Source organism: Orbicella franksi, chromosome 10 (assembly GCF_964199315.1).
Source record: "Orbicella franksi chromosome 10, jaOrbFran1.1, whole genome shotgun sequence".
NCBI lineage: Eukaryota > Metazoa > Cnidaria > Anthozoa > Scleractinia > Merulinidae > Orbicella > Orbicella franksi.
In genome coordinates this window covers 12513782-12533998 of record NC_138154.1, presented here as the reverse complement: position 1 = coordinate 12533998, position 20217 = coordinate 12513782, and the positions used below count along the sequence as shown (strand labels likewise).

The 20217-nt window shown below is 40.0% G+C and overlaps 1 protein-coding gene across 2 annotated transcripts in view; it reads left to right on the top strand.

Moving 5' to 3' along the window:
* The first annotated feature begins 804 nt into the window (after positions 1-804).
* Positions 805-20217, top strand: part of LOC145501290 (rho GTPase-activating protein 5-like) — a 21186-nt gene continuing 1773 nt past the window's right edge. The window contains exons 1-17 of one of the 2 annotated variants that reach the window (XM_081480777.1): positions 805-2650; positions 7898-8006; positions 9502-9640; positions 9986-10193; positions 11367-11534; positions 12207-12379; positions 12949-13033; positions 13783-13964; positions 14584-15545; positions 16073-16301; positions 16881-17108; positions 17390-17496; positions 17937-17987; positions 18148-18195; positions 18479-18758; positions 19851-19928; positions 20022-20153. In XM_081480777.1, coding sequence (XP_081336903.1) covers positions 903-2650; positions 7898-8006; positions 9502-9640; positions 9986-10193; positions 11367-11534; positions 12207-12379; positions 12949-13033; positions 13783-13964; positions 14584-15545; positions 16073-16301; positions 16881-17108; positions 17390-17496; positions 17937-17987; positions 18148-18195; positions 18479-18758; positions 19851-19928; positions 20022-20153 — 4927 coding nt within the window. In that variant the 5' untranslated portion in view covers positions 805-902. Of the gene's footprint in view, positions 2651-7897; positions 8007-9501; positions 9641-9985; positions 10194-11366; positions 11535-12206; positions 12380-12948; positions 13034-13782; positions 13965-14583; positions 15615-16072; positions 16302-16880; positions 17109-17389; positions 17497-17936; positions 17988-18147; positions 18196-18478; positions 18759-19850; positions 19929-20021; positions 20154-20217 lie in introns of both variants that reach the window. The other variant, XM_081480776.1, reaches the window with a different exon arrangement.

Genomic DNA, 20217 nt, shown 5'->3' with positions numbered 1-20217 from the left:
ATTTATTAAATGGCAATACTGAAAAAAGCGCATTGTTAAACGACAGTGCATTATTAACGAAATTAAACCACTATAATACCACATTGATGCAATTATCGAAAGTCCAATATAACAGTGAAGAACTTTCCCGGGGCTTCAAGCAAGATGTCTGCTATTCGAGTACGTTGTTTGGCGCTGAACATGATTTTTTTTTTTTTTTTGGCTTGGTGGTATGTAATTAGCAGTAAGGAACAAACAATACTGTGAATTGGGCGTCTGAAAGTACAAGAGGGTAATAAACTTGGCAAGGAAGTCATTGTAAAGATTGTAAGCCGATAAAGAACAAACAAACGCTGTAAGAACAACAGAGAATGTGTCATACAGAAAGAATGCAGATGTGTTAACGCGAGGCGACTTGGTTTAGCATGTTAAAACCCGAAGCTGAGAGATACGATTACAAACGTCTGTTGATTAATTCGACTAACAGATATAGAACAGCTCAGTTTTGAACTCAGTACAAAAGGTCAAAGTCGCTCTTCATTCTGGAAAAAAACCGCGCGCTTTGTACGAAATACCGCGTTCTCCGGTGTTTATGAACACCTCCCCTGTGCGGAATGCTCATTTTTTGTAAGCTTCCGGAACGCATAAAACGCTTCTTTGACAAACGAGTACCACTTTGCGTATTGTTTAGTGTTTTCGTGTATGACTCATACACTGCTCGAGGCTATTTTCGCCGCCAACCAAACGAGAAATTTGAGCCCACTTACCTCAGTGATATTTTTGCAACCCGGCTGTGCATTACAGCATAGGTCACGTGACTTCCTCTCATTTATCAAACACAGAAAAATCAAAAATGGCGGCGAATTGTTGGAGATAGTGGTCGCGGCAAAGAACGCTTGCATCTTCGGCTTCGAAGCCTCGTTATGTCCAAGAAAGGGAGTGAACCACGGAGCGTAAACGTTGCTGTTGTGGGTTTGTCTGGATTAGATCGAGATCAAGCCTTTTTTGGCGTTGGAAAGTCGTGTTTGTGTAATCGGTTTGTGCGGCCGTTGGCCGACGAATATATTACTGAGCACTCTTCGGTGTTCAGTACGTCTGACTTTGGGGGCCGAGTGCTGAATAACGACCAGTTTTTGTACTGGGGCCATTCGACGAAGACAGCAGAGGATGGCAGCGAATTTCTTATTCATGTGATAGAGCAGAGTGAATTTATTGACGATGCCACTCTTATGCCTTTGTCGCGTGGTGGGCAACTTACGCCGTACCCTAAACGCTGCGCGATTTCAAAGCTTTCTTCCCCCGAAAAGTTGATGTATATTAGTCGAGATCAGGTGGCTTTGCAGAATGACTACGAACAAGTTAATTTACCTGGTGGGAAGGTTGCTATCGATGGCTTTCTCGTCGTGTATGATGCCGAAGCGACGCAGTCCAAACGGCTCGAAGAACAGCAAGAGCGGCTGTTGTCATCAATTCTGACTTACGTGCAGAAAAGTAAAAAGCCTTTCGTTCTCGTAGCAACGAAATGCGATGATACACAGCTTAATTTACTTCAGGAGGTTCATCGTTTTGCTCAGTCGAAAAAGTTGAACGTTCCCATCGTTGAAACCTCTGCTCACGAGAACGTAAATGTTGACCTAGCATTTCTAATGTTGGCGCAGCTTATAGAACGTGGAAGGGCGCGTTCGAAAGTCATCCCTTTCACAGAGGCGCAGAGAACTCAGCGAGAATTATTAGAAAAAGCTGTACAGGATTTTCAACGCCTTATAGATAGGACAGTGACCGACTTTCGTGTGATCTGGAAAAACACGAAGAAGTTGATCGAAAATGAAAGGGAATTTCAAACACACCGCGATCTTTGCGGCTCGGAAGCGTGCAAGAGACTATTCAATAAACACATTCGCAAACTGAGGAAGGAGTTTGAGGAGAGAAAGTTGAATGGTTACTTATCGAGGCTGCCTAGTGCTTTGGACGAGCTAATGCCGAGTGCATCCTCGATGGATCTATGCCACTGGAACTGGCAAAATTGCCAAAAGGCGATTCGAAATCACAAAGAGTTTGAAAAGTGGATGATCGTTTTGCCCGAGGAAACGGCGTGGAATGAGAGCGATCATTTACTGAGCGACGATCCACGTGTTCCCTTTGATATTCTGTCTCTCCCGCGAGCAGAGCAAGTGTTTCAAAACCACGCGGAGAAGTTGAAAGCCGAGGAAAAACGCCTTCGAATGATGAACGAGTTTCGAAAACTGTTGGAACTTACGCCGCAAATTCGACCGGGTACAAGCTGGTTAGAGGCGGCGGTACTTCTTGAAAACGAGGAAAGTTTTCAGTACTTGAACGACACAGACAAAACAAAAATTTTTGACACCTATCGACGAGACATAACCGAGAAAGCCAAAGCCGATTTTCAAGAATTGTTATTCGAATCAGCAGGGTTGTTTTCAAAACTGGAACCCAATACGCGCCCCTCGATCTCTCAAGAAGACATGAGGGTAATCAAAGAAGCGCTGAGCGAGGACGATCGCTACAAACAGCTTGATAAACTGGACAGCGATCGGGAAATTGGTTTGATAAATCACATTGCGTTGTTGTACAGTCCAACGAGATGTCTGAGCGGAGCGGAGAGGTGTCGAGATCGGCTCATGCAGGAGATTGTGGCCACAACCACATACAGGTAATGTTTTATCTACTGAATAGCGTTACTTTTGTCTTCGAAAAGATGCAAGTTTCAACGGTGTCAATTTAACTCCATTACGATTATCATGCCTCAACCACTTTTAGATCGCTCGCCGGGTGGCGTATATTTTCTAATTTTTAATCGGTTCAACTTTAATCACTGGTTTTATTTTACATTTTATATGATATTCGAAGCATTGTCCGAGCTCAGTGAGTTCTCTTAATTTTATGCACGTTCCACGTTCTGCAAATGATTGAAATATTCCATAAGTACACAGAGATTTGAAGTTCGTTATTTTATTTGCCAGCTCTTATTTCAAAATATTTGCACTTGTTTTGACAGAAGCTGCAACATTCCAATGTAAAAACCCAATGGGGTGTGTTGTTGTTATGCATGTTCTTTTCACACTTTCCATTCAGCAGAAGGTTGTTTTGGTAATTTCACAAATGATATGTACATAAATTCCTTGTTGGAGATTTCTCATGCATGAAATCTGTTTAGCTGTCAAAATACTCGGCAGTTGTCCCTAGTATGTCTACCTTTTCATTTTTGTGCTGTTTTGGATAAGTAAAATCATTTCAAGAGATGCTTTGCACTTTTAAGAGGGTCTGTACCAATCACAGACCTAGAACTTCTTCCAAAAGAACCAGAGACAACAATTTAATTTTAACAGTCTTATATTGTTACAAGGCAGCCAAAACGGACAGACTAAAATAATACTTTTTTTTTATCTTCATTTGCATTATTTTTTATTAGATTCTGTCAGCTAAAAGACTTGTAATTTATTCATCTTCTGTGCTTGAAACTCTGTTAAACTTTCTTTTCCTTTGCCATTTGCGGTTCATTTGTTTCTCCTTTCATATGGTAATCAAGTCTGACAAGAGAATTATAATATCAATTTTTCTAAGCTTCTCTGTCTGAGAAGGCTTAATTTTTCATTTATTTAATTCACGATGCACTGCATGTCACAATTCCTTGTTTTGCATTGTCATTTAAAGTTACAAATTTATCTATGAAAATTAATATCTCATGCACTGTACACCTGTCTCTGTTTACACAAAGCACAATAACAAGCGTTGGAACACTGCCGTGCAATCGGTTTGAAGAATTCAGTTTCGGTGGAAGTAAAAGTTTACTTTATTACAGGGTTTATGTTTGAGATAACTTGATGCAGTTGTGACTTTGTTGTTGTCATGCGGAAATACATAAATTATATATTTTAATAAGACAAAGCGAATGTTTCACTTCGCTTAAAAAATTGATTTTTTTTAAGCAGATGAGCAGTACAGTGTTTTGCAAAAAGTGAATGTAACATTAACCTTTGTATGCTTTCCCACACAACAGAATAACAGATTGCTTCAATTTATGTCTGAAATGTGGTTCCGACAAAGGTAGAATAAACAGAAAAACTAGAATAATATCTTCAATTTGAAAATGTAAAAGCCCAGACCAAACAACTTTTCAGATAAAATAACAACACCATGTTACATTTTATCCATGTTTTGATCTTTCCCAGACATGGATGTGTTCATTTTAATTGTAAGTTTCAACCATGTCCAAAAGTTACAATCCATTGCAAACTAATTTAAAGGAAGGCTGTGACTTCATTGACATAATTGTTATGTTGGTTGAATGGCCTGTGGTGGTTTTAGCAGATTATACTTTACAAAGAAAGAAGAAAACAAATCGATTGTCTTAAGCATGTGACAAAGCGCCCATGGCCATCCTTTATTAACCAAGTTCCACAAGAAAAAAAGTCATTTTACATTTCACCAGGGAAAAGAATGGTTAACTTAATTAATGTTTGGCTCTTATATGCTAAGTGCTATCTTGAAAATCACCATGTAACATTTTCATCCGTGTATGTAGAAGGTTTCTCTTCATATTCAGCACTTTCAGTTAGGTTTATGATGTAGGGTCATGTAGCCTTGGGGTAAGAGAATGAGAAATATTTGATATGTCAACAGTCATATGGGTTTAAGTATTGTCATTTTTTTGCAAATAAACATGTCATACTTTGGGGGAAAGATTTAAGCGTTGTGACTGACCATTACAGTTACAGTTAATTAACCTGGTTGACTCTACAACTTGCCTAGGAGTTTAAATTCACAATAGACTTTCTTGGTCTGTGCACATTGACTCTATGAAGAAGCACTTCACACAAAACATTGGAGCACTAAAGAGAATGAGAATTCTACCTAAACAGTCACTTGAGGAATTATACTTCAAATCTATTATTCCCAGCATAACATATAGTATTTCAGTATGGGGAAATTGCTCCCCCTCTGCAGTGAATTCTCTGAACTTAATCCACGCAAGAGCTTCTCATATTATAAACAACCTTCAACCGTCGCTTGCTGATGACATCTGTTTCATTAAATTGAACTGGCTCCCTTTCTCTTACTTTTATAAAAAGTCCGTTCTTATGTTAATCCACAAAGTGTACTTTGAAACTTCAAACCAATCTGTTTGTTAACTTTTCTCTAAAAATGCAACTTCTAGGTCATCTCGCTTTCCCAATCAATTTAATATCATTAGGTTTAAATCTGATACTGGAGGAAACACTTTACAGTACAGAGGCCCTGTGATCTGGATTTTTTAAATAGATTAGTTAAAGTACATGTACCTGAAAATTTTTATTCTTACAAGCAGATATCTAAGAAACATGTCAAGGACATTGCTGGGTTTTCTTTCAGCAAGGAAGCAACTTTGATCACTGCAAAAAAAGATGATTTTATTTATTTTTGATCTGTCTAATTTCTGGCAATATTGTCTTAATTAGGTTCTAGTGAATCAAATATGTATATATGATTATTAATTTTCCCCTGTACATAGTTCTTATTCTTTTGTTAATATCTTTTGTGTTTGTAAAATTTTATATTTTGTGTATAGTAGGTCCACATCAGCCCTTCGGCTGCCAAATCCCCTCTACAACCTACTTATCAAACAAAGTTTACTTACTACTTACTTACTTACTACTTACAGTTGTGTATACAATTAATTGATAGTTGTTAAAATGGTTGAAAGACCTTCAAGCTTGAATGGGAATATCTTTCAGGCTTAAAAAAGGTCATTTTTTTCTTCACCACTGCCTAAGTTGGGTACATGTACATGTTTGTAACTGACTATGACCAGTCACATCTTAACACATTTTTTTTTTTAATCAAGGCGTGAAATTCAAGACAAGATACTTTAATTTAGGTATTTGAGTATATTGTTTAATCAGACTGGTCTGAGACTGTCCATGGTTTTCAGAAAGGAATATATGAATTTTCATCAAGAATCTTAATGTATGTGCACTGGTGGTGTAATAGTTTTCTTTAATGATGTCTGATATGCATGCTTTGATTTTGTAATTCCTTGCATATGACCATGGTTTGATTAGCTGTCTGTCCAATATAACCTCAATGACAACTTTATTTCTAAAACACTACTGTTATAGCAGGGTCCGAAATTAACTTTTTTCGGCAGGCGCCAACTGGGGACTGAAATTTTTTTTGCAGTCGCCATATGGAAAAATGTGGTTGCCAAAAAGTGTCATTAAAATTTTTCCTTCGCAGCAAAACAAAAACCAAAATTTTTGGTTGCCACAGGCTTGCCGGCAAAATATTTGTATTCGATGTAATCAGGAATTAAACCAGTGCTGAAATTATCTTTTGACCACTTTGACAGATCTACATTTCCACCGTATAGTATGTATTGTAGTTCTGTAAATTGCCTCAAAATTTTTCTGCCATTTTTTGGGTCCACTGATCAATTGATTCAACAAGTGAAATGGCTTACTTTGGTTGGGTGCAAAAGGGCCATCAAATGCGATCCTACTAGTGTCTCATGTCCAACAGGCTTGGGTGTCTCGAAAACCCGAATAGTCGTGAATAGCGAACAGCGAATAGTCCTGAATAGTGAATATAGCGAATAGTACGAATAGTGTGAATAGTCTTGAATAGTGCGAATAGTGGCAAACAGTCTTGAATAGTGATGAATAGTGGCAAACAGTTGTAAATTGTGGCAAATCGTAGCAAATAGGGTACCCAATATCTCACAGTCAACCTTGCAGCAACATAGGATGGGATTTTCCCACTAAAAAGCACAGACACTTATCAGGACAAAAGGTGTTTCTAAACATGATTTCTTCTGTTTTAACTGCTGCAAAAGCGTAAATACATCGTTATTAGGTTATCCTTGTGTTTTCTGTTTTCTTAATGTCGGCGATGTCCAGACAGCCCTAGCCTGAGTCGGGAGAAGAAAAGGTAATAAATTCGCTGAAATTCTGTTGCCTATTTGGATAATTAATTAATGCAGGATATAAGATCTAAAGGAGTGACTATTGACGACTATACGTCACTTTTCGCGACTGTTTGCCATCATTTGCACTGTTCAGGACTATTCGCTATTTGCTATTCACGACTACTCACTGTTCGCTATTCGGGTTTTTCAGACACCCAATAGGCTTTCTTTACTTTGTGTCACACCACTGTTTTGCTTACAGCTGTAAATATTACTTAAACTTATCAGTGATACCCCATACAGCTGTTATAGGTTAGGACATTAATTGAGAACACTGTGATAGTAATTATTATGAAGATGTACTGATGTGTATATTCATTAATCGACATAAGATGTCAAACAAGTGCTAAAGTAGAGGGCCTAAATACAATGGAATTCTAATGTTTTGATCCTCCAAGGGAAATGAAAATTAGTTTGAGAAATACTTTGAGAAAACTGGCATAAAATATAGTGTTGACCTGAGTCGTGGGAAACGAGTTGATCAGTGTTATCGGGTTTGAAAATAGAGCGTTTGTGAAATTGCGATTCTACCGTAACCAAACCCAGGTCTGATAGCCCAGGACAAGTAAATTTTGCTTCTGGGCAAGTGAAAATAGCAGTTTGGTGGTCTGGTGGGCAAGTGAAATTAGCCTCAGTAGTCTTGTTAGGAATAATTTTCGATCAAAACCAAGTCAGATGAGCAAAACAATGGGTTGAAAGTATGGATTAATTTAAAATCCAAGCATACTTGATTATAGACACTACCCAGTAAATGATGTAGTTGGTAAGGCATACACATTGGGCACTTATTCGGCAAGCAATATTTTAGTGGGGGCTACTGAAAAGTGAAATGTACTGGCCCACTGGGCAACTGGCTTTCAAAACATTTTTCCTGTCCTGGTAAAGTGTACATGTAGTATGGTTTTGCTTAAAGTAGAAGTAAGGCATGTTAGTCACTCATTTGTTGTTGATTTACAGGCCTCAGTTCATGGACAGTAGTGAAACACTGGACAGTGAAGACAGCCAGATTAACCTGTTGATTCTGGGTAGTGGAGGTTTCGCCCAAGCAATGGAAAGTGAAATCAGGGTACGTAAGGGTGTAGAAGAAAAAAATTAAAATCCTGCAGAGATTTGGAGGCAAATTGTGCAGGGTACAGGGTCAATTGTGTAGGATTGTGCAATGTTTTTGTGGGGAAACTGGCATCTAGAGGAATACATTACCTGTGTGTACACACATATCATTCCAGTTGCTCTAGTTCAAATGTTGATTTCTCTATAATTATTTGTCTCACTTGTCAATTGTTGGTCAATTGTTTCTTGTCTTTTTGTGTGGAATTTTGTGGATTTTTAGGAATTGTGCAGAGTTGCGCAGGTTTGACCAAATTTTGTGGTCCTGCACTCGCACACCCTGCCAGAAGGCCCAAAACTTTAAACATACATGTATATACATGTATGCGGTGTATAGATCTGCAGAAGTACAAGTTCACCAGTTGTGAGCTTGAGTTTGCCTGCCTGGTTTGACCATCTGGAGGAAAGTTTTCTTACAAAGAAGTTTGGAACAAAATGGTTTTACCTGCCTGTGAAAACCAATTACCCTCTTGAAAACCTTAATGAAACCCCTGTATCTAGGTTGTGGTGAAACAAATCTTATTATGTTTTGTTTTTCTATTTACATTTTGATGAATGGACTTGATTTCAGTTTTCCAATTTTTGTGGCCAATCAAAGAGTTGAAAGCCATGTACATAGAAATCATTGCATCTGTTTGCAGATGCTTATCTGTTTCTCAAACTAAGTGCATGGGCTTTGAAAGGCCATGGAGTGGCAAAACCGACATGCATTTAAAGACGCCTTAAAACAAACTTATAAACAAACAAACAAACAAACAAACAAACAAATAAACAAACATCAAAAATTCAGGATACTGAAAAATGAATATGTGGCTTATCTTGGTTATGGGTTATTAATAAAAACCAAAAAAAGATAGTGTTGCTAAGGCCATAGTCACTTTCACTTGGCATAAAACTGGAGCATACATGAGAATTTAATGTTTGCCTGCTCAATCAATGGGCTTTTACATGTACTTTGTAAAAGTAATTTCATTCTACTGTTTATGGTACAAGTGTACAACATAAATGACACAAACTAAACCCAGGTTATCAGATGCATGTACTTTTTTTCCACCCTTTTGTCATTTCCTCAAACCCCAACTCCAAACATTCAATTCTCGTTAGCTGTTGTCATTCATTACTTTCATTGATAGTTTAGAGAAAATGAATCACTAAGTACGTGACCCTCATCATCATCATCATTTTTTTTCTTCTCTCCTCATGGAGAATGGGGCCATGAGTTCGTCTCCTTCAAGCAACTCAGTCTTGTGCTGCTACCTCTGCCTCCCTCCATGTCTTGAAACTGAGATGTTCTCTCTCCTTGTCCATCATTCTTTGCCATGTCTCTCTTGGCATTTGCCTTTGCATGCTGTGATAGATGATATGTAATTCTCATCCTTTGACTGTATGACAATGTATAGAACATTTTACGGAGAGTTTGCAGGGAATCTGATGTAGCTTTCTTGCCTTTTCAGACCCAGTGTTCTTATGGAGACCCAGATGGTTTGGAATTTGCTCTTGATGGACGCATGTATGAACTGGAATACCAAGTGGTTGATGGGGACATGGATCCTCCAGAATACGCGTTTGCTGGCAGTGACTTGACGACACAAGGTAACTCAAATATGCTCTGCTTTGCATCATCTTCTATCAAGTTCATTTACAGAGAGCTGAGTCAGTTAAATATGACTTGCAAAACTAGTAAAAACATTAAGATATGTATCTGTTACAAGCCAGAGTTACAAATAATTAAATTCAAACAATCTACAATATAGCAAAATTAGTGTGAGGAAAAATAGCCTTCTATTAATAATCTGGTTGGCATCGAGTGGTGCTATATTCACAAGAAGTGGTTGTTGCTTCAGCAAACATAGATTACAACGTAAATATTGTTTTACTGCTTGAAATTATTTGTTTTATGCCTCTGGTGTAACTGAATTCCTCTCTCAATTCTCTTAGGCTGCTTCTGTGTGTATGGCTCACTCACTTCTCTTGACTTTGTTCGTGACTGTCTGGATGAAATGACCACACGGTCCAAGTACGACAGTATTGATGATTCAAACCCAATGCAGCTTCCTCCTCCGACATTTTTAATCCTTGCTCGGAATCCTAACAATGACGATATTATTCATCAACTGAGGAAGGAAGGCCAAGAATTAGCCTCCAGGTACACACGTACTGCTTTTGCAAACATTTAGATGTAGGTCAAAATTTAATTGTTTGCAGGCTAAGATGAGACCCAATAGGAAATTGAGCAATTTAAGTTTAAAGTGGACAAAACCCTTGTACCAGAATAACTTTTATATGTACATGTACATGTATTTTACAAACTTAAACATAAATAGACATAAATATTACACTGTATAAACTTATACGTACATGTATATTATACATGTAGTCCTTTTTGCATTTTCTAAAAGCTAAAGATATAAAAATTTGTCTGAAATAACACTGAAAACAATTTTCCATGGGAACTCGCGAAAAAAATTTCAAGGTTCAGAGAAATTGTGCAAACACAGGCGAAATTTCATCATCAGTTTCATTTCACCAGTACTTTCAAGTGTTTCATATCAACTTCAACGTTTGTTTTTGACATTTGGTGTTGTTAGAAATGATTTCTTTGTAGAAGATATTTAAAAAAGTTTGCAAAACAGTAAATGATCTTGGTACAAAGTTTTTGTCCACTTGTTACTCGGACTTCTGGTGGATTCCTTCTAATTTTTTAAAATTTGTAACTTAAACTGTGAATCAATCTCAGGGTTTCACAGATCAAGGGATCAGGGAAAATTGATGTTTTGAAGAAAAGCTAGCTAAAAGAAAAGTGAAATTTTTAACAGCGCTGATTTAATACCAGGGAAAAGCAAGGGAAAAGTCAGTGGCAACTATGATTGACAATCTGTTTTGACCTGAAGACAAGAGTCTTCTAGTTGCATAAAAACATTTCAAATCTATTCAGCAAAATGAATTTGAATTGACTCGTTAGAAATTGTATTGAGTAAATAGAGATTGTACTCTCAGGGGTGTCATGAACATTTTCAGCAGGAGAGCAACTGGTTTCTACAGGCAGGCAAAACGTTTTGAACCAAACTTCTTCATAAGAAAAACTTTCCTCTAGATGATCAAACAGGTGGGCAAAGTCCTCCTCACATGTGGTGAATTCACCCGGTGCCTGGCCCTAAAATGAAACCCCTGACTCTCAACAATCTGAATACTTGCATTTTCAACACCACACCATCTCTTCTTCCTCATGTAACTTAGTTTTAATTGACTGGTAATTACATTTATCTTTTATTCCAAGTTTATTTTATCAATTGTTATGATAATATTATTTTTGTTTCAGGTATGGTGCAACTTTCATTGATTTACCTGTGGCCCGTTTCTCCCCTGGCAAGATGATTCATGAAACACAAGTCGTGGATGCCATGCGAGGATTGCTGGAGAATTTGAAACAACAAGCCCGCACGAATTTGTCAATAGAGGACTTGAAGGAGAGCGAACCAGATTTGAAGTAAGGAATTGATGTAACTTCGACATCCAGAGATGTATAGTACATGTATATGTGTGCATTTACAGTCGAACCTGTATGTAATGGCCAACCTCGGAACTTGAGGAATTGGCCGCTTCATACAGGATCACTATAAATACTCACTGGGCGTGGTCTAATGTCAATTTTAATGACGTAATAATAATAATAATAATAATAATAATAATAATAATGATGATGATAATGATAATATTCACAAAAACACTTCATGCAAGGAAACAATAGGACAATCAACACTCTTTCAAGCGATCAATACTTTAAAGGTTCAGTGCCAACTTGTAACTTAATGGTATAATATACGTAATCTATAACTTAATGGTATAATATACGTAACATGGTGCACTGTCAACATCACTGTGTAATTATGTGAAACAAAGTAACTGAAAACAAGATAAAATAGAGGTACACGTCTACAGCATCTGTGCCAGAAAGAGATACAATGATGGTCACTGTTTGAATACAGTATATTGTAGTTCATGCACACTTATAAATACAGCTAAGCGTGTCTACATGTACATTCAAAATAGAGCTTTAACTATTCAGTTGATATTTTCTATGGCCACGATATACACATGCAACTTGTGTGCACAAATGCTCTGGCTTTAAGTTGTTTTATTGTCATAAATGTTATTTCAGGATTGTGTTGTGTGCGATGTGCGGAGATCCTTACCCAGTGGAGCTGATTCTAGGGCCACTGCTTCACCATCAAAACTGTTGGCGAAGTTCTACCCGGCCAGACACTATCATCCTGGAAACTTATCTTGGGTTTGATAAGCGACGAGTGCAGATTACACTGACCTCCTACCACAGTAAGTCAGAGCTTTCTTGTCAAAAAGTAAATGCTTGTGAAGCAGTGTTCAGTAGTCTACAGTACAGGCACAAGTTAGCAGTGAGTAAGGGTAACATTTTTGCAGCCATTTGATTACATTATTTATTCATAATCATTACTTTTCGTCACAATAGGAGGCTGCAGGGGATTATTATGTACAAGAAAACCAGAAATTGAAAAAAAACAACTTTATTTGTACACTGCTGTGGTGTTGTGGTTTGGTTTTCACTCAACGCTTTTTTTCATGGTTATTTGAGTATCCCAAAAAGATTGGGAGGATTTTTTCAGGAAAGTTACCCACTACAGACTCTAAACACAAGTGAATGAAGAGAGAAAAAGTACACTATAAATTGCTCAATAAACAGAGCAAAATGATTCCAGTTAAGGGTTAAAAGTTGCTACCCTTGGAATTATCAAAGTGCAAGCCATAACACCGCATGCCTGCTCAGTCGTACTCTCCTTATCACATGTATACATTGTACAATGTAAAGGTGTTCATCTCCTTTTTGCTTGAGGCACGTCTTAATTATTGTCTACTGTTCTTTGCAGGAGCGTACAGTCTCAATTACCAAATGTACCACGGCTACATCTTAGTGTACTCGGCAATACGAAAGGCCTCTCTAGGAACCCTTAGGTAATGCAATAACTTTGTTGTCAGACCCAGAGGCAGTTAGATATCTCTCTACACCGAAACACAGTTCTTCTTGGCCTTTCCGTTTTGTAGGGAGGGGTGGGTGGGTGAGGTTTTACTAGATTGGGTCCCGTATAAAAGCGGAGCGACTTTTTAGCAAATCATTGATCAGCATACTTTAAAACAAATTTCAGCATGTGCTAAGTTATGGTTTTGCTTCTAAAGTTACCGAGCTATCTTTGGCAGGGGTGAGAGGTACGGAGGGTGGAAGTAGAATCGCGTCTAAGAGAGATTTTCGCAGTAGCATACTTAATGTCAATGTATGAAGTTTGAGAAATCAAACTTATTTTGCTACTTGTATGTACCTTCCCGTATTCATTAGAGTAAGATCATATTGATACCAACACAAAGTTGACCAGGTGTACCTTAGATCTCTGGTAGAAGTTTTAATGTACCTTCTAACCAACCCACTGTAACTTCCCCCTTAAACGAACTACGTCACGGTTTGCGGATCTTGAAAAGCTTAGCTTTCAATTTTTCAAGTTCGTTATTTGTAATCCGTGTTAACCTTCTCCATCCTTAACCATCCGTGTTCCCATGTGGTTAATTATTATCTCTTTGGTGTTTTCTATCTTAGTAAATGACTATTTCCAGGTTTCCTTCAATTTAAAAGTAATTTTGTAGGTGGACAAAAAAACTCAAAACTACATTACTAAGCTCCTATAATGAAATCATTTGTTACTTTGTTTCAGCGGCTTCTCAGGGTTCATACCGCAGGTTCCCATCCAGGTGCTAGCAGTCACAGGCAGCGCATCCGGTGCTAGTGTTGTATTTCACAGCCATGTAGCGGCCTCTCTACTGGCTGAAGGCACCAATCTGGCAAGTAAACTGTTTGGAAAGTTCCAGACCACTTCTTCGCAGTTTCAGCATCAAGGTTTGTTTTCACAAGATGGAACTTGTGTGGTAATCGCTGTAATGCTCTGGGTTGGGTTGTTCGAAAGGTAGTCAACGCTAACCCAGGATTAAAAGTTATCGGAAGTATGAACTTTTCTGGTATAAGTTACATGTATTTCACTTCTCGTGTTTTGTGTAGTTTGATATTTTTTCAAACTCAGAACTGAAGGCCAAACAATATAAACAGAAAACCTCACCGCAAAGTTACAAAACTGACATCAAAATTTTCGCGTATCCTGCGTTAGCTTAATCGGACTTTGAACAACCCGGTCCTGAATGTTAGAAGATATAGTTTACATGTACATGTTTTTCTTCAAAGAGGAAAGGAAAGAGGACAAACTTGCTGACCGAAAAAAAAAAAGTTTCTCAAGGTCTGAAAAAAAAAAGGTTTTAACTTTCTCGAAACGGCTCCAAAATGAACTGACTAGTCTTGGGAAATTTCCGTTGAGAAAGACAATAAATATGTTTAAGTAATACTTTTGCAGGGTAGTAAAACTCCGAAGACGGTTATAGCTAGTTAACCGAAAACGGCCAAGGATTTGCGTAGTAGATGTGACGTTTTTAACTTAGCTGTATTATTTTCTTTTCTTTTTTCGCAGCCGGTGCTTTCGCTGCGTTTTTCAACCAAGTATGGGAGAAGAAGAGAGACAGCGAGGCGGCGTACGCGAAGTTCCAGACAGAACAACACCTACGCTTGTCACAGAAACAACAAAACAATACAATCCGATCGAGGAACGACCCGCTACCAGAACCGCCAAGCAAGAGGCCGGCGCACAGCGAAGACGAATTCAACCGCAGACGAAGCCTCAGCGACAGACAGCCGCAGCCCATCTCTCCAAAGTCGGTGTACCGCATGTCTGAGGGGACACTAGATGACGCGGAGATCAATCCGTACGCGGTATTTAATTCCGTCAAGAGGCCGGTGGACGCTGCCAAGAGCAACCAGGCGAGGGATTCGAAAGGAAGTGGCGAGCTACAACCGTACGCTACATCGACGCCGAACGCGCTGTTCCTAAGCCTCCAGCAGGGTGGAGGAGTACCTGGGGCTACCCCTCCAAGTGACAGCGTTTGGCAGAAGAGAGAGAACAAGACAGAAGATCTCTACGCTCAAGTAGACCTGTCGAGGAAACGATCCTTCAGAAAGTCCAAAGATCTAACCATGAACGACAGTGAGGTCAACCTGATCGAGAACACTCTCTACGCGAACAACAACCTGGTGCAGTCGCAAAAATCCGCCCGAGAGACCCCTCCCACGACGCGCGAAGCCTCACCACCCCTCCCCCAAAGGAACTATGACTTGAGCGAGGACTTCCCACCGGCGGACTCCAGAACAGACACGCTAAGGAGCGTCGACGATGAGGGCTATAACACGTTCAAGAATGATGACCGCAAAGAAGAGAACCCCTACGCTGCTGTAGCCGATGTCCAACCCAGACCTCCCTCCATCGCGGTGGAAGATCCTTATTTTCTGCGCGTCAAGGAGAAGATTGACTTTTTTAATAACAAAGTGGTGCTGCCGAGACAGGACGTGTGGGTGAAAATGGACGCCAGACAAGGAGAGGTGCGCTCATCAGTGCCTGATTTACACAGAAAGGGTTCAGACATGGGGGCACCGCTAGCGCAACAGGAGGTAAAAACGTATTGTGCTACTAAACCTCTGCGATCTCTAATCTGCCTCTGCTGATTAAAAAGAGCAGCATTTACATGGTGTATGCCGCGAAGTTTAACGTTATTTTTTCGGTGTGCAAACTGAAATCGCATTCAAAGAATCAAGAAAATAAAAACTACCGCAGCAAAAAGTCCAAAATGAAACAACCGGTGTGTAGTTGGGGGATGGGGGGTGGTGTACTGTTACATAAACGTGCGATCTAAACTAGAAGAAAACACTGCATACACCTTGGGCAAACCGGCCCTCTCTGAGCAGGCGGTGCTACGAACATTTCCTCGCAGGCTTGAAATGGGACGGGGAGGCTACATCTATTCCTCGAACGGAGAGGGCGGAAGTTTGGGAGGTTGTTAGGGGAAGTTAGTAAACTAGGCACCCCAAAACAAAGAAATAACCTGTGTCCGTTGCTGTCGTTCTTCCAGGATGTTAGCGACCCCGAGTACGCCCAAGTGCAAGAGGCTTTGAAGAACAAACTAAAGGTGTCGGCAAATTCGAATTCTCGTCCAACCATTTACGCTGTGGCAGTGGTGGAGGAACCCAGCGCGTCGGACAAGAAGCCTAAACAGCACGCGCGGATCACATCTAAAGGCTCTTTAAGGCTGGCGCATTCCGCTGAAGACGTTAGTACACTGGAGAGAATATCAAGACGAGGTGAGAAAAGTTCTTTATTGTGGGCTGTTACACTGATCAGTTGGTAAGTGCGCTCGCCTCTGGATCGAGCGGTCCGGGTTCGAACCCTGGCCGGGTTCGAACCCTGGCCGGGTTGTGTTCTTGGGAAAGACAGTGCTTCTGTCCACCCAGGTGTAAACTTAATGCTGGGTTGAGGGGGGGGGGGGGGGCGGGGGGGAGGCGGGGAGGACGTTTACCCTGCAATGAACTAGCATCTCATTCAGTGAGAGTAGAAATACAGCTGGTGACTTCATGCTATTGAAACTGAGATAAGCACCGTCCTGATGGGCTCGTATACAAACGTATACAGCGAATCTCACAATTTAAGCGCGCCGTCGCAAGGTAGGCGACACAAAACTTACGCCACATACACAACACATCCTCGGTTAGAATCAGAATGTCGAAAGCTTCAAAATGTACCATCTATTATTGAAGCTTTCGAAATTGCTGATGTTCCAAATGTACCATATTTCGTATTTATCACAACTTGTTTCTTCTTCGTGCAACACTTGCCGGGCGTCGCGGTATTCCTGACACAATTACTTTGATTGCAATTTTCAGACACGTTTGGTCGACCAGTCACCGGAAGACGTGAACAGAGAAACTACAGCGCCACTTCCGATCAGGGCACTGGGGACGAGGCGACTCTGCCTCGAACTGAAGAACGCCCGGCTAAGAAGAAAAGCGGGATTCGGCGTTCCCGAAGTACCACGCGAAGCAACCAGTCCTCCACACCTAACGTGCCCACACAGCCTAACAAGAAACAACTCTTCCCTGGAAGAAAATCAGGTGAGAAAAGGAGTGGCGGTGAAAGGAGAGGGGTGGAGTGCGAGTAGTGAGAGAAGTGGGGGCGGGTGGGGGAGGGGGGGGGGGTTCGAAGAGTTGTCGTGTACCTGATGACAAAATAAAACATAGTAGAAAGATAGATGGTAGAGAGATTTGCTTGCAGCTGTGATTTTTCAAAGTCCACCTTTGTAATCCTTCTCAATCTTTCCTAGTCTTAAACCATCCGTGTCTCAAACCTTTCTAACTGCGCCAACTAACTGGGCTTGATTGGTTCTTTTTTTCAGCTAAGAAGGAAGGAAGGAAGGGTGGTACAATGTCCTCGAGCCAAGAGGACGAGTCTTCTTGGGCGAGCAGTATGGAGGCGAGAGTAAAACACAAAGGACTTGTCAGGGTGCGTACATGATGGGGCGCGTGCTGCCCTTCTTATTAGACTTATAGGTTAATAGGGCTTGTGAAGGGATTCGCTATCTCGTGGCGTTTGCAAACGGTCTCTTTACTGCTTAATTTGCTCATCAAAGTTCCCCCCCTAAAATAAGGCTATTTGAGGCTAACGAAGGGAATGTTAATTAGTGACGTATCAATTGGTCATTTGACGATCGTTTGGAATGTGGGGCGTAAATGGCTATTGGTACCAACGGTTATTTGAGGGGAGCCCGGAAAGCGCGTTATAACCATCTTCGGTGTGGTAAAAGCTGGCCTCCGAAAGCAAAAAGATTTCCGCTTGCTTGGAACGGCAAGTGACAGTCCGTCTACGTTGACAGACTACACTGTAGCGACCGTAGCCGTGTCTGTTACTGTAAAGTAAATCGTGTTTCTTGTTGCTTATTGTAGCCCACTCTGCTGGATCTTCCGCAACGACAGTCAGATCCGGGCACCGAAGAGGTACGTTTTGAGTTTGCAGGTTGAATCATTTTCAACATAGAAATAATTTAGTTATAAATAATTTATGTCTAAACAATTTATTTCTAAATAGTATATTTCTAAATAATATATTTGTAAATAAATTATTTCTAAATCCAATTCCCTCGGTGTTCTTTTGTAGGAAACGGAGGATGACCCTGGCTCCCCGGGACACAAGCCAAGGAAATCGGTGAGTGGGAATCGCAATCGCAATGGGATGTGTAACGCAAGTGAGAAAATGTTGTCACGCTGCGACTAGCGACTTGTATTCAAAATGCAAAGTTTGATTGTTATGTCACGAAATCATCAATTGCACTCGAGGAATAAATGCAGATCAAGATAAATTATAAGCGATAAAAGGTTCGAGGTGAAAGCAACTAGTTAGGCAGCTTTTTAGCGGCGAATAAAAAAAAATCTATCTTAATAAGAAAGCATCGCACTGTTTCTCAAATCGATTTTGTTGTCTTTTTTAGCCGTGGTCGTCATCCAGAAAGAAGCCGTCACGCGAGGAGCGTGAAGCGCTGAAACAACGGAAGAAAGAAGAAAAGAAGTCACGAGAAGACGAGAAACGCTTGAGACGACTAGAGAAGAAAAAACGAAAAGACAAAGAAAAAATCGACAAATTCTTCGAAAGTAGGCAGAAAAAAGTCAACAATTTCACGTACTTTGCTCAGCCACTGGAATCGATCTGTGAACCGGGATCTTATGTTCCAGTTTTTATTGACAAATGCATCGAGTTTGTGGAGAATGCAGGTAAGTCACGCACTCATGATGATCATGATATTAATTTAGAGTACAGTGGTTGCGTGACCTCACTCCTCGTGATGTCACGCGATCATTGTAATCTGCATAAACATTTGTGACATTTGTTATTGCTGGTTTTCAGTGTCACGCAATTCAAAATAGATCAAAATAAAAATCAAAACCGGTCAATAGATAAAGTCCAGAATCTGGAAAATGAAAGAACGTAAATGTGCAAAGACTCGCCAAAATTCTGGTCACAGCAATTTTTCTTATGCGAGATATGCGGAGAAATTTTTTACCCAAATTTATAGAGATTTGTATGGAGACGCCATGCTGGTGCCCATCCATATGGGCACCAACATGGCGGCCGGAAACCAACAGAAACATCTGTCACTGAGTTTTGCTACAAAAGCGTGGATTTATCCCTCAAGGAACTCTTAAACATTAAAATAATACTTTTTCTAAGACATGAACTGTTCACATAGCCAAGTTCCCCGAAATAAGTCACTTTTTTAACCATCATGACAGCTCTCTAGGCCGTCATGTAAATGCCGCGTCACGCAAAAGCTTGGAAATTCAAGCGTAGTGTATCACAAAACCAAGAACCCATTCGGAGCGAAAATTCGTATGAACATTAGTTTTCAGCTGCTCTTATACATCATTTAAGTAAAATCTCAGGAAGATCAATAGTTTTGTAGTTCGAATTTTAGTGACGTCATGTGAAAACCAGCTATAGGATCACTTTAAGCCTAGCGAGATTAGTGGTCACGTAAGAACTTTTGGGATTCCCTCAAGAACTGAAAAGTTTATTCAAAACGTATCATTGAGCTGAGCAACCTTCATCCGTTTTGCGTTGGTTTGGGTTTTCAATTTTTATCATAACATAAACCGTTTTCTGTTGATTTGATTGAAGAAATTTTTCAGCTGGCACAAAAGTCGCTTGAATCGGTATGAATGAAATATGGTATGTTTGAATCAACCAAAACAGGAATTCTTCGAGAAAGACAGCATTCTCTTTCGGGATTGAAAATTAAACACTCTTTGCGTGTTTCTTGAATCTGAACCAACTGCATTCTTTCTTGTTTTGTGTTCACGTAAAAGGAATGCAAGTAGAGGGAATTTACAGAATCAACGGCAATCAAGCAGATATTGGCCTTATCGAACAGAAAGTGGAAGAAAGTGAGTATTCTTCAAGTGTTATTCACATTTTGTGTTTATACAAAATGTTTGAATGATTCAAAAATGAATCGAGATTTTCCTCTTGTCTACCAGATCCCCAAGTGGAGTTGGCCGAGCTGGGGGTTGGAGTCCACGCGGTGACAGGCGCGTTCAAGTCCTTCCTGAAGCTTCTCCCCGAGCCAATAATTCCGGGATCGTATCAAAACGCCTTCCAAGATGCTATGAGTAAGTTGTTAAATGGAAAAATGTTAGCTTTAGTTAGTGTGAGACTCTGAACAGCTCATTCTTG